The 13973-nt window shown below is 38.7% G+C and overlaps 1 protein-coding gene across 4 annotated transcripts; it reads left to right on the forward strand.

The window, feature by feature from the left end:
• The first annotated feature begins 2784 nt into the window (after positions 1-2784).
• CKAP2 (cytoskeleton associated protein 2) lies at positions 2785-12506 on the forward strand. Of its 4 annotated transcripts, none has more exons than XM_081944993.1 (8): positions 2785-2871; positions 3365-3412; positions 4074-4843; positions 5740-5950; positions 7006-7173; positions 8601-8670; positions 8873-9215; positions 11154-12506. In XM_081944993.1, the coding sequence occupies exons 2-8, from the start codon at positions 3410-3412 to the stop codon at positions 11410-11412; spliced, it is 1824 nt and encodes a 607-aa protein (XP_081801119.1). In that variant the 5' UTR covers positions 2785-2871; positions 3365-3409; the 3' UTR covers positions 11413-12506. The 4 variants fall into 4 exon arrangements, with proteins under 4 accessions (XP_081801119.1, XP_081801117.1, XP_081801120.1 ...); XM_081944991.1 differs by having other exon boundaries at positions 2818-2926; positions 11154-12505; XM_081944994.1 differs by having other exon boundaries at positions 2818-2926; positions 8888-9215; positions 11154-12504.
• The last annotated feature ends 1467 nt before the right edge of the window (positions 12507-13973 follow it).

Raw genomic sequence — 13973 nt, forward strand, 5'->3', positions numbered from 1 at the left:
TTCAGACTTGTTCCGTGATAATTCTTAGACTGTGTTGTTTCTCTGTGTCATATATGTGGATATATGCATACTTTTGTATATATATTTATTTCATTTTGTTTATGTAGTGTATATTGGAGGTGGAGACACTTTAGAGCTGTATGGAATGAAATTTCATTCTAATGTATGCCAATTGAGGTATATTCAAAGTGTCAATAAAGTTATTCTAAGACTTCTAGTCTGTGGCAATCAGTCTGGCTTTTTAATTGTGAACGGGAAAAATGTTATTCTCCCGTTCAAGAAGAGGAGATGAGGCTGAAGAAAATAGGCTTTCCTGAAAATTAAGGGGCAAATTTGATTGATATCCACCCTAAACTCAGTCTGTGGATTTTTTTTTCAAATGAATTGTATAGATCAGATTGGACTTTGCATTTTCAAATGGCATCAATAAATCACAAGAACGGATGGCACATTTATACTGAATTTACGTAGACATTCAGTTAACATTCAAAAAACCCATTCGTTTGACAGAAGTGTTGGTATACAAAATGTGGAAACTTGTATTCTATTTATTTTTAAAAACCTTCCACTTCCAGGAAACATTGCTATATGTATTTGGGATGAAATGCCATTGCATCACATTGTTTATCACCCCTCACCAGTGTGTCCTATTAAATTAGTTCCTCAGTATCTAGATTAGGAATTTGGCTAATCTCAAAAACCTAGTTATATAGATGTAGTTACTAAATGAATCACAAATAAATTTTCAAACAAGAGACAAGATTGAGAAACTAAAAAAATACCTCAAAGGCAATGACAAACCTTTTTCTTATTCTTGGCAAATAAACTATTTGGAAAGGGCCTTTAAGTCACAAGGAATCCAGCTCAACTCAAAGGATGCAAATGTATTGGTTCCAAAGAAAAGTGTGAGAAGATGGTTCTAACTTTTTATGAATGTCCCACTGCAAGAAACGGAAATACCCTTGTCCTCGAAGAGATGAGCAGAGACCTCCTCAAGGTGGAGGTGGACGCAGCTATATTGTATTGGACAATTATTGTCTATTTAACAACAAAATACCATACAAATGTATCCTGGGTGAAAAGATTAGATTTCGTCAAAAATGCCTCTTGGGTACCATGAAGTAGAAGCATTTCCAGACCATAAAATCCACCACAGAACAGGCCACATAAAATGAGTAGGAGTTAATGAAAATCTATCACAATGGAGGATTATAACCAGTGAGGTCTCCCATGGTTTTTTTCCCTAGCACCAATGCTTTTTATTATAATTATAAATGATCTGGAATTGAGAATTGAGGTCTAGGGTTTGGCAAAATGGCGAACCTTTGGCATGTGTGCCACAGGTGGCACGCGGAGCCATTTGTCAGGGCACGAGTGGCATTGCCCTGTCAGCTGGCCAGTGTTAATGCGCGGGCTGGTCAGCTGACTTCAGCCTTTTTTGAGGCAATTTTTCGCCCTCCCCAGGCTCCAGAGGCTTTAATAGGAGCATGGAGAGGGGGCGAAAACAGTCACACCCCCCCCCGGAGGTCTCCGGAGTGCAAAAAAACCAGCCCTATGGGCAAACCAGATATTCGGGAATGGATTCTGGTTTGCTCGAAGGGCTGGTTTTAGCCCTCTGGAGCCTTCAGGGACCTTCAGGAGGCTTCCCTGAAGGTTCTGGAGGACAAAAACCAGCCATACAGACAAACTGGAAGTGACTCCAGTTTGCTCATAGGGTTGTGTTTTTTGCCCTCCAGAGCCTTCAGGGAAGCCTCTGGAAGGCCCATGAGGGCTAAAACTGACCCTACGAGCAAGTCCTGGTGCTAACTTTTGGTTTGCCCATAGGGCCAGTTTTTTGTGCTCCAAAGGCTTCAGGGAAGCTCCTGAAGCCTCCGGAGGCCCTCCGGGGTGGGTGGGTGGGTAGGCTGTTTTCGCTTTTCCCAGGCTCCTATAAAGCCTTGGAGCCTGGGGAGGGTGAAAAAAGCATACAAAAAATGAGGGGGAGTGCTGGTCATGCGCACATGCGCACTGGGGATCATGCATTGCATTATGGGTGTGACATGCCAGCGCGCAACCCCCCGCTGCACTCCCCCCCTTTTTGGCACGCGAGCCAAAAAAGGTTCGCCATCACTGCCCTAGACCTTCAATTAATGATCTACAGCTGTGATGTTTCAAATTTCAGAGATGGGAATATAGTGGCAAATTTTCAATTAATCTCTACCAAAACGAAATCTGAGAAGTACATTTGGATATAGCTCTGAGTAAGCATGTGTGCTTATTTAAATTCTTATTTGCTGCCCACTCACACCCTTTGGGTTTTTCTAAAATATCTCAAGAATATTTCCCCCTATTCCCACCTGCCCAGTGTGGAGTAACCTTTGAACATAATAAGCATGTTTAAAAGTAAAAGCCATGAAGTTTTAATGGGATTGTAAATCTGTACGTATAAAGGAAACAATTCCTTCCAAGCTGGTGAAACAATTCCACCCCCCACCCCATTTTTCCTTCCTTTCTCCCAAAATGAAAAGACGAAAAACGAATTGCACAAAGTTGTGTTACAGCATGCATTCGTTCCAAAAAAGGAACTCACAAATTACAGAAGAAAAAAGGCGAGTAGGACGAGGTATAGGCAAACGCAAAACTTTGTATGCATAAAAGAGCCAATGTGGACGGTTGGGTGGGGTGGGGGGGGAGGATGGTAACAGCCGGCATGCATTTTTCAAAAGAACCACACAGGCTGCCGAGCGCTGGAGTGAAGAGTGAGCCGAATGACATCTTCTTGTTCCCTGGTTGGCTAATTTCAAGCCCCCGTCTGCACCAATCGGCAGGGGCCGTGTCGCCCACGTGAAGGGGAGGCGCGAGATTAAATTCAAACGGCCGTGCGGGACATCGGTGAGTCGGTTGTGTCGCTTCTGCGGGTGAATCTTTCCTTTGCAAAGACAAGCGGGTGGGTAAGCGCCGTAAGGTGGGGTAGGATGGGGTGCAGCTGTTAAGAAAACCTGAGCAAAAGCAAGTTTAATTTGGATTTAGTGGAAGGACAAGTTTTCCACTTTGTTGGATGGAATAGTCTTCGATTCTAACTGAACAAGTGAAGCGGGGAAAAGGAGCTCTTCCTTTTGGGGAATGGGGCAGTGTTTGGGCTTGGTTGGTTATGATTTAAGATTTAAGCATCAGTCTTTCATTCAAGCACAAAACAGCCTGTGACGTCCTGTAGTGCAACTTGAATGGGTTTATTCTGGTTCAACCGTTTCTTGCATATTTTGCAGCCTTTTCAGAAAAAACCCCAGAAAGCAAAATGTATAGAATTGCTATGTTTAAAACCTTTTTTATTGTGTAAGTGAGGCTTTATATTAAAAGTTGAAATGGTTTTGTTTTTTCTTTTTAGAAAATCCAGGAAAGTTCAAAAACTGAATTCTTGTCAACAACAAAAATGGTAAGTCCTAAAAGCTATCATTGATATTTTAGACTGGAGCTGAAGTCAGATTTATATAATAATGAGAAGATGGGATATGGGAATGTCTGCCTTTTAAAATAACTGCTATATCAAAATATATATGAAATGTAAGGAAGGATTTTGGGGTACTGTATAAGCCAGGCAGGATTCTTGTACATTAAAGTTTTTAAAATTCTGGATATGCAATGAATCTTTGAATATCTTTGTAGTCTTTGATTTACAACAGTTCCTTTAGTGACCGTTTGAAGTTACAATGGCATTGAAAAAAGTGACTTATGACCATTTTTCACAGTTGGCGACCCTTGCAGTGTTCTGGGGTCATGGGACCACCTTTTGCAACCTTCTGACAAGCAAAAACAATGGGGGAAGCCAGATTCATTTAGTATTAATAACTGCAGTGATTCACTTAACAACTGTGGCAAAAAAGGTTGTAAAATCACTTAAATTTTTCACTTAACAACATAAATTTTGGCCCAATTGTGATAAGTCAAGCATAGCTTTCTAGTATGTTATAATGGATGAAAAGTGAAAAAATACTACATGTATGTATGTAAAGATACCATGTGCCTCACACCACTCTAAAGAGTATTTTAGAACAAAATGTTTGTGTTTAATTGATGCTATGTTATTTTTTTTTCAGGAAGACAAAGAAAATGCCAGCATATCTACCAGCATATGGAACGAAGGAGACAATATACTTGAAAACACCTTTGTTTCCCCTAAAAACTTAAATTCCCATGTATTGAAACAAATTAAGACAGATACAAATAGTAATTCTCCAAACAAGAAGACAGTAGCAGATCCTGAATCTGTAGCAATAAAATCCAAGGTTGTGTCATTTACTCAGACCTTTCTACAGAAAGCAAACATAAAGAAACAGATAAAAGCAGATGTCTCTGATTCTGTTCCATGCATTTCAGATAAACGTATACTTGGCTCATATCGGGGCAAAATAGTTTCTTCTAAGGTAAACTCCTTCAGAAAAGTTCCAGCAAATGAGCCTAGAAATTCTCCTCCTGCTCTGCCTAAATCAAGAGTAAAATCAGCCACAACTAATACAAGCATAAGGGATGCTAAAGTCACTGGCAACGCTTGTGCTCCTAAGGTCCTAAATTCCACCCCTTTTCAGACCAGTACTGTGAGAGTTTCTGTTTATCAGCCCAAAACGATTCTGAATCAAGAGAAACAATCTATTAGTGGTGGCCCAGAGAATCCTGGGACAACCCAAAGGAACTGTTTCAGCAATCGGAAATCACTATTAAAGACTGCTCCAATCAATGCTAATGATCCTGTCCCGAGGACAAAGAAACTTGCTTCATCTAAAACTGTCAGTGGAAGCCTAAAAGTGCCACATTCTGAAGCTATGTCAGCTTCAAAATCAAAAGCTCAGACATCTCTAGATGTGAGAAGGTAATGTAAATGCCTACATTTTTTATATCAAATTGTGTTGGGACAATACAACATCAAAAAAGAGTTGGAATTTTTCAGACTATTTATATAATATATCAAGCTATGGCTTGCTTGCTAGTTTTTATGGAATAAATCTCATTTAGCTGGATTTGATCAATATGATACACCAAAATTGAGCAAACTGCTTTATGACTAAACGTATTATGAAAACGCAGATTGTACAAGAGAAAATAAACCTTTGTAGCCTCACCATCACATAGTCATATTTATGACTCGAATGTTTTATTCACTTTGTCTTAAATTGGCCTTGAATAGTCAAGTTTAAAGCAATTGCACATACTGAGTTTTGAAAATAGGATGCTTTCACATTTTATTACAGAAGATAAATGCTTAATTGTGTGCTCCCTCCAGTCTGATAAATTATACTTCTTATGCTCTAATGTATATACCTGATAATTGTGATCCAACATAATTATGCATGCGAAATCTTAGACGCCATTTAGGTTTACAGGCTTATTTCTGTGCTTTCACTGGAAGTAGTGTTTTGTTTTGGTAGGCCATCGGATCTGAACTGCAATTGCCAGTTGACCGCTGGATGGCACAAAAATACAGGCAGCTGTGGGTTTTTCAGCTTAGCTCTGATAGCTGCAAAACAGCAACTATCTTTGCCTTATTTTTCTGACAATCATGACTTGTAATTGCAATTTTGAATATTAACTGCTTAATAGTTGATTTTTATCTCTTGTAATGTAAACGTTCTTTGAGATAGATATGAGGATCTGTGAATTAAAGGACATTCTCATTTAACTGGCTAGATAACTGGGTAGCTGTTACATGATTATTTCTAGCTAAAAAGCAAAATGCTGTACTAATCAACTTAAATGTTTATCTTTTAGAGTTCAGCTAGCTGAATGGCAGGCTTCAAAAGGGATAAAGAAGGTACATAACACCATACCTGCAAAAAGCCAGCCTAAAACAACAGGCCAGCAAACTATAAAAGAGCCAGCTGAATCCTTTTGGGCTACCATTGCTGAAGAAGACGAACAAAGACTGCTTAGTGATAAGATCAATAAGACACTTGCAGAATGTTTGAATCTCATTGAAAAGGTATGTTCAAATAAACTACCATACTGTTGAATTAACTTTTATAACATTTTTGTACTTTATTCAGTGCTATAAATTCTGAAGGTACTAAGCATACTGGACTTTCAAGACAACTGGTCTTATAATGGATCAATGTGAAGAGAGTTGGTAGGCTACATCATAACAAAATCTTGTATGTCATTTTCTATTGTAACTAGCAATCGGATCTGTCCTGAATAGGGAAAAAAGACTGAATTGTGGAACACAGATGCTGTGTTCGAAGTCGTCTCTCTGGTCCGCTTCCTAAAGAGCGCTGTGCTCAAACCTGATTGGCTGCCTGTCTGACAGCTGAGTATAAAAGGAGCTGTCAGATAGGGCGTCAGCTGTTGCTGTCAGCTGAACGGGCACTGTTAGCTGCCCCGTTGGCAACCATTTGTTAGAAATAAAAGAGCCTTATGATTCCATCTCGCTTCCATTCTTAAGCTGTTCCTTCCCAGTACAGAATAACAGAGATGTTTATTACTACAATACAGAAGATTCTTTGTGAAGTTTTGTGTTGAATGAAAGGCTAGTCATTCTTCTCCGGATTATAAAAATATAAAACTAATTCACAGAAGTTTATGCATTATAGGTAGTCCTTGGCTTAAAACCACAATTGAGACTGGCATTTCTGATGTATGGTGGTGCACTTGTAAAGTGAGTTATATGACCAGAGCCAATTTTATGATAATTTTTATAGCAGTCATGCGAACCACACAGTTAAGTGAATCACTTGGTCATTAAGTGACCAAGTAATTTCCCAATAGACTTTGTCAGGCAGCCTGGAAAAATAACAAATTGGGATCATATGACTGCAAGATACTGCCGACAAATGCACACCTGTTACTAAGCACCTGAATTGCTATCACATGAGTGGGGATGATGAGATGGCAAATAGGTCATCAGTCACTTTTTTTTCAAATTAGTTGTTACATCAACTGCAATCTGTGCTTATGCAACATATTAATGTAACATTTCTCTAGAATTTATACAGTTTAAAGACATTTGGTACATTTTTTCCCCTTGCTATTTCTCTTCAGGGCTTTGTAGGTGAAACAGTATATTCCATTTTGGAAAACCTGATAGTGAAAATACCAGAAGCAAAAAAGTTTGCGAAGTATTGGGTGTGTCAGATGCGTCTTGAACAGTTTCGCTCCACAGAAAAAGTAATAACTATTTATGAAAACGCAATTCTTGCAGGAGCGCAGGTAAATACCCTTAACAGTGTTTCACTAAATTTCTTTTCAATTGCTTGGCCAATGGGAGATGTATATATTTATATATTTTCTAATATTTTAACTGTTTAGTTAAAATAGTTTTTAAAGTTACAATTTTTAAAAAGTTAAAAACGTTCTACCATTTATTTAAAGAGATCAGGTTGGTATAGTTCTGTGATGACGAACTACAAGTGGAACGCGGAACCATTTGTTAGGGCACCCGAGGCGTTGCCGTCAGCTCCAGTGCAACTTCGGCCTTCATTTTCTGCCCTCCGGAGGGCGAAAAACAATCCATCGCGCAAGTTGGAAGTCCGTTCCCAAACTTTGGATTTGCCTGTATCTCGTGGGGGGCATGGGAGGCTATTTTTGCCCTCCCCAGGCTTCTAGAAAGCCTCTGGAGCCTGGGGAGGGTGAAAAATTGGTCCACTGTGCCATCCCGTGCCAAAAGCAGGGGTGAGGGCGGGGGTTGCACATGCATGTGCAGGGGGTGTTGTGCATGCACAAGGAGTCGTGTATAGAATTATGGGTGGGCATGCCCGCACACGATCCCCCCTGCCCTTCTCCCCCCACTTTTGGCACACAATGGCAAAAAGGTTAGCCATTACTGGTATAGTGAGTTGTCCAATTCTCTTCTGTTACAACAATTTTATGTGGGAGTGACGAGTCTAAGATTACACTAAGTGTATTATTTTACACTGTCCAGTGTTACCCTCTGTGTGGTGGGTTGACATATAAATCTGATTAATAAAATAAATATCTGAGGAAATTTGAACCTGGATCTCCAGTTTTATTTGATCTTTCATAACATTGTGAGTAATTACAAGGCATGGTTTTGCCAGCAGCCCGAGGACTTTAGGGTGATAAAGAGCAAGTGATTTGTTTGTTGTCATGTGTGTGGGGCGGGTTTCGGCAACCCGCAGCTCCGGAACTGCATTCGGCTCTTTGGGTCTTCTGCTGTGGCTCTCTGTTGCGTAATGCCACCACTGGCTGTCCTCGCCCTACCCTCCCAGTCACTGCTTGCCTGGCCTGACAAGTAAGGGTGATGGCGGGTGATGGAGAAGCGGCTGGGGCTGATGTCAAAAAGGTTTTATGGTTCCCGGTGTAGGTTATCTGTCCTAATGACTAGCTGGGTCGCTGTGGCTAGGGGGTCATATGACTGGGTGGGAATGAGTGTCGGGTTGGTCATGCCCACCAGGTTTTGTAGCTCCTGGTATTTTCTTTTCTGTGGGAAACAGGTCCAAATGACTCTTTGAGTGTTTAAGGTTGCAGACCCCTGGTGTGGGGTAAGGGGTATTGGGCTTTGTATTTAGGGTTTTACTTTTGTAAGTCACCTATAGTCACAGTTAGTGAGATGGGCAGTCATAAATTTTCCAGAATAATTACCTAATCTAACTGGAAATTAATAATTGTTTTTTCAGCCTAAGGATGAGCTGCGTCATACATTTGCAGATGTTATAAAGGCTAGACGAGATCTGCCAAAAACTGATGGTAAGATTTAATATTATTGATTAGTTTCTCAAATCTTCAATTTTGTTTTGGTAAACATGACCCTATATGATGCAGAGTGATGCTTCACTCTGCATTTTACTTGTTATAAGCGACATAGATATTTTTATTTGCCTCCATTTTTAGTACCCATTGAATTTCTTTTTAAGAGTCTTAAATATTGAGTTGCCTTATATCGTGACAGAATATATTTTTTCAGAATGTGTGAAGGAAGAAAACACTGGAAATCCTGTGGGACCAGCTGAAAGAGAGATTGAAGAGGCTTTCAAGGAAGTCGGTTTGACTAATGAGGTAGAGCATAGTAATGAAGCTTTTCAAGAATCAACAGAAATTTGCTCAAAAATCAAAGAAGACTCTCCTAAGGAAAAAAAGAACAAAAGTAAAGAACAAATGCAGAAAGACTTAAAAAATGAAGAAACTGCTACGAATGCTGAGAATGATAGAATCCTAGAGATTCAAACTCCTGAAAATGAAAAAGGCTCATATTTAATAAAATATAATTTGTCAACAACTTCCCATTTAGAAAGGTGAGTCTTAATATGATTTTGTCCTTAATCTTAAAAGGATGGTATCATGCTCAATTTGGGTAGGAAAAGTGAACCTGACCAATTTGAGTTTGTTTGGGGGGGGAGGGGGAATCTCCACTTTCAAGGTTATGATTGAGAAGAAAGTTAATAGCTGGAAACCATTATAGAGGTGGCTCCCAACCTTTTTTGTACCAGGGATTGATTTCAGGGAAAACAGTTTTTCCACGGACTTGGGGAGGGGGGATTGTTTTGTGCACTACCTAGATCCTGCTTATATGCAGATGAAGCTTTGCTTGCCTGTGCAGCCCAGTTCCTAATAGGCTATGGATCAGTACCAGTCCGTGGCCCAAGGGTTGGGGACCCCCTGCATTATAGTGCTGATTAATGAAAATTGGCAGGTAAAATCCCTTGTTGAGATTTACCTATTGGAATCAGGCTCTCAATTATAGCCTATCTTCAAAAGAAGTATTGTGTTTTAAACTAAATACCACTGTATGTAGTCCTTGAGTTACAAGCAGAGGTGGATTGCGGCCAGTTCGGCCCGGTTCGACTGAACCGGTAGTGGCTGCAGCGGGAGGCTCCGCCCAGGCACTTCTGTGCATGCGCACATGAGCGAACCGGTAGTAAACCGGTTAGCAACCCACCACTGGTTACAAGTATTTGTTCAACTGATTGAATTTACCATGGTGCTGAACAAGCATTCATGTGTACAAATTCCAAGCAAATTTCAAGCACAAATTCATCAAATTTCAAACACATGGCAACTGATTCACTTATCATTAGCTTCATGTTCTACAGTCATATGATCACCATTTTTAACCATCCCAGTTGACTTCCCACAAGCAAAGCCAATGGGAAAGCCAGCAGGGAAGGTTGCAAGTCATTCAGGCAAATCTCCTTCATTTCCAGCTATAGTTTTGCTTTCACACAGCCTGCCTTCCTCTCCTCCCCTTTGCTCACAAACCACACACCCTCTTTCCCTGGCCTTCCTGAGTTTGCATCACACTGCAGCAATCCCTTACCTCAACTAGTTCATGGCTCTCGCCCCACTTCTATGGCACCCTATAAACTCTACCTGGGACTCCTTAAATTCCTTTAAGACCAATAGGACAATCAATTTTAGCCAGGAAAGTCACTGGGTCTAATTCATCTGGAGAGCTTGGAAAAAAGACAATTGTACATATTTCATGGGGAATAATCTATTTGATTTTAACATGATATACTTTTAAAAAGATTTCTACCAGTGTCTCAATTATATTGACCATATCTGTCCTCCCTTTAGGCTTGCTGAATAATAGAGTACATTCAGGGAAAATAATATCTTGCTACTAGATGTCTAGAAGCCATGTATAAATATTTTAAATAGTAACAGCGGTAATATTATATTTAGTACTGATATAACATATTTAGAATTTCAAAGTATTTCAATTTCAGTAATACAAAAAGATTGAGTTCACATATGATACTATGTCATAAATTAGGAGTTGCAAATTATAATGTAAACTCCATAAATCAGATCTCCATAAAGTTAAAAGCACTGAATCAATTCTTTAGGAGTTTCCATTTACTTTTTAGAAGTAATAAAACAAGCCATCTGGATCTTATATCATTATAAAAAGGTATATCGCAACAATGACTAAGACTTGCAACTTTGGCCCAAAAACCAAATCCTGAAATAGTTTCTAAACAGCTTTGGAAGTCAAAATTATCAGTCTTTTAAACTGGCATGGTTTTATCTTCATAAAATCATACATGGCTGAAATAAGAAGTATATGCATTATCCATAGAGAAGCAATGTATTTTTAATAATATTCAAAGCCAAATTAATATTTGAATTACTGTTATTCACTTACTAAGGTTGTTCTGTTGCCAAGCCACATTGAATTATTGCATTTTAATCCTGTAAATACATAAATTGTTTCTCTTTTTGACCCCAAGCACAAAAAAAAGGCTGCAGTGTGGTGATTCTACAATTAAAAATCTGAAATTCCTAACACCTGTGAGACGGTCCTGCCGCATTCAGGAAAAAGGAAATAAATTACCAAGTATGCTGAAAGAACATAGTCCTTGTGTGTCTTCGCTTGAACAGCTTGGAGAATTGGGAGATGAAAGCACAGGTTTCATCTACAGACCAAATAATGCACTGCAAACTGTCAACACTGCAACTATCAGTCAACAGGAGCAAAGCAAAGAATGAAAGCATATGTTTTTAATTTAAGCTGAAGTTAACTCAGTGCAGGTGTTAAATACCCATGGTTTAGCTAACTTTTTATTTAGCTTTACTGTTACTAAATAAACAAACAAAACATATCTAATATGGGAAGGATTGCTATGCTTTAACATGTAAAAGAGATAAATTTATAACAATCTTATCATTAATGACACTAAACTACCGTATTTTTCGGATTATAAGACACACCTTTTTTCCTCAAAAAAGAGGCTCAAAATCGGTGCATATTATACAATACAGCATTTTTCTCTCTATTTGTCTCTCTCTAGCCCTCTACTTACCTACACTCTATTTCTCTCTCTAGCCCTTTACCTACCTACCTACCTACCTAACTACTCACTCTCAACCTACCTACCTACTGTATTTCTCTTTCTCAGTCTATCTATCTACCTACCTACTTTTTTTTTAATTTGCCTCTTCAAAACCTTGGTGCATCTTATACTCTGAAAAATACGGTAATTCTATAATGAGATGATAGTGTTTAATGAAGTTGAACTTTGTGGGCAAGGAATACAAGAACATTGTGTCTAATTTGTAGACCTGAAGATAACCTTTAAAAATATTGACAATAGTCACTAACCTTTTTGATAATTTTCAATGTGTGTTGAATGTTAATTCACTTTTACTGCTGATGTAAACTTTTTAAATTTACCTTTTTTCAAAACCTGTCTGTCATATTCTCTTGGTGTGTATATATATGTATATTATATAATATACATATGTATTATATGTATGTTGGTGTATATATGTATGTTTATTACATATGTTTGGGTAGGCAAAGAGATTGAAATAGAACATTTAACAACTCTTGAGAAGTTTGGGGAAATAAAATTGCCAGTTTTATAAATGCTGTTTTGAAAGATTTGATCAGTGGCTGGAAGTGGCATGCTAATAATGATTTTATATAAACATTTGAGTGACTATTAAGGATATTAGGAGTAACAATTTGTCAGCTGAAATCCATGGAGGTGGCAATGACAATCTTCTTTCATATATTCAACTACAATATAGTCTGGAAGTTTGGTTCAAGAGTACTTTAAAATGAACAGATGTTTATGGCCCCAAACAGTTTACACATTGACAATTACTTGAGATTTATCAAACTGAAACGAGTCCAGGCATTTAACAAAAGATGCTCATGTAAAAAAGCAAGCACAGTGTTTTACTTTAAATATATTTCAGCAAATATTTGTTCTTTATATCAACAATATTTATAAAGGGAACATATAACACATCCTCTCTACATTTCTAGTCCATGTCCATTTAGTTTTATTTGCTCTTCGCTGTTGAAGTGAGGTTTCTGACCATGCCAAATCAAAACAGGTTTTCAGAGAGGTTATATATGCAAATGAGGCTGGGAATGAATTTTAAATATTTGCAAAACAATTGGATGTCAGTAATTGCACTTCCTGGAAGATCATCTAGAAGTAGAAAAGATTTCTAACCACTGCCAATTTGCCCTTGCCAAACTGCCCAACAACTTCAGCAGGATGGGTTCTACCAGTAGCTCTTATCACTATTGATGTCAAAGTGGATAAGTGTATCAGCAGTCAATTTGGTTTCTGTATCCTCTATCTAGTGGCATTCCTTTTGCATAGGTGTCTGGTTTTTTGAAGATTGTATTAACACTGAAATAGTTAGATTGACGTAAATTGGTAAATAATCCTGTATCATTTCAGTTTCTTAGACCACACATTTTCCTCAATATTTTCAATCTTGGCATACTAGCTTCTATCCACAAGCAGTACATCTGAACTCGCAAAATTCATTGCATTCCTTTCCATCATAAACTAGGGTAACCTTCATATTAAAGGTTAATTGGTATTATTTGTCCATTAACTGCCTTGACTATGAAAGCAATGACATTCCTTTGTTTTTCATGTCCTGAATAGTAAAACTATCCTCTTAATTGAAACTACCTGATTCCAGACCATTTCAGTTTATTGATGCTTAAGATTCAATGTGTAATCAATTCATTTTATTCATTGTGTTGAGCTTTCCCATGTTCTCATTGTAATTTTGCCTTTACAGCTTTGATGGTCTTTTAATGTATGGCAACATCAACAAGCAGACATCTTCAGGGTTTTAATCTCTTCATGCCATTAGTTAGCCTCATTATCATAATGCTCCAAAAGTTCTTCAGCTCTTCCTCAGTCACTTCATATTGTCCATATTTGTTTTGGGTAGAAATCACTGCTTCTGCAAAGTGGGATTTTGCCATTGTGACCCTCTGCCTCCAGCTCCTTCCCATATGACTGCCCAATGCAAGTGGGCAGCTGGAGATGACCATGCCTTGGGTGACTTCATGGGACCCATACTGTCTTCGCATAGACTCAGGAAACTCCCACCACCAGCCCGGGGAAGCAGCATAGCAGGGTTTGGGTGTGTGTATTGGGGGGAGGGGGCAGTTCAAACACAGAACCCAGGGTTGGGTTCTGCCAGTTCTAACCTCTTCTATAGAAGAGGTTCCACAAATCTACAGTGAAGTTTAGAACCGGTTCCAACTCCCACCCACAGCCCGTCTGTAC

This window comes from Natrix helvetica (genome assembly GCF_964273705.1).
Source record: "Natrix helvetica genome assembly, chromosome: 2".
NCBI lineage: Eukaryota > Metazoa > Chordata > Lepidosauria > Squamata > Natricidae > Natrix > Natrix helvetica.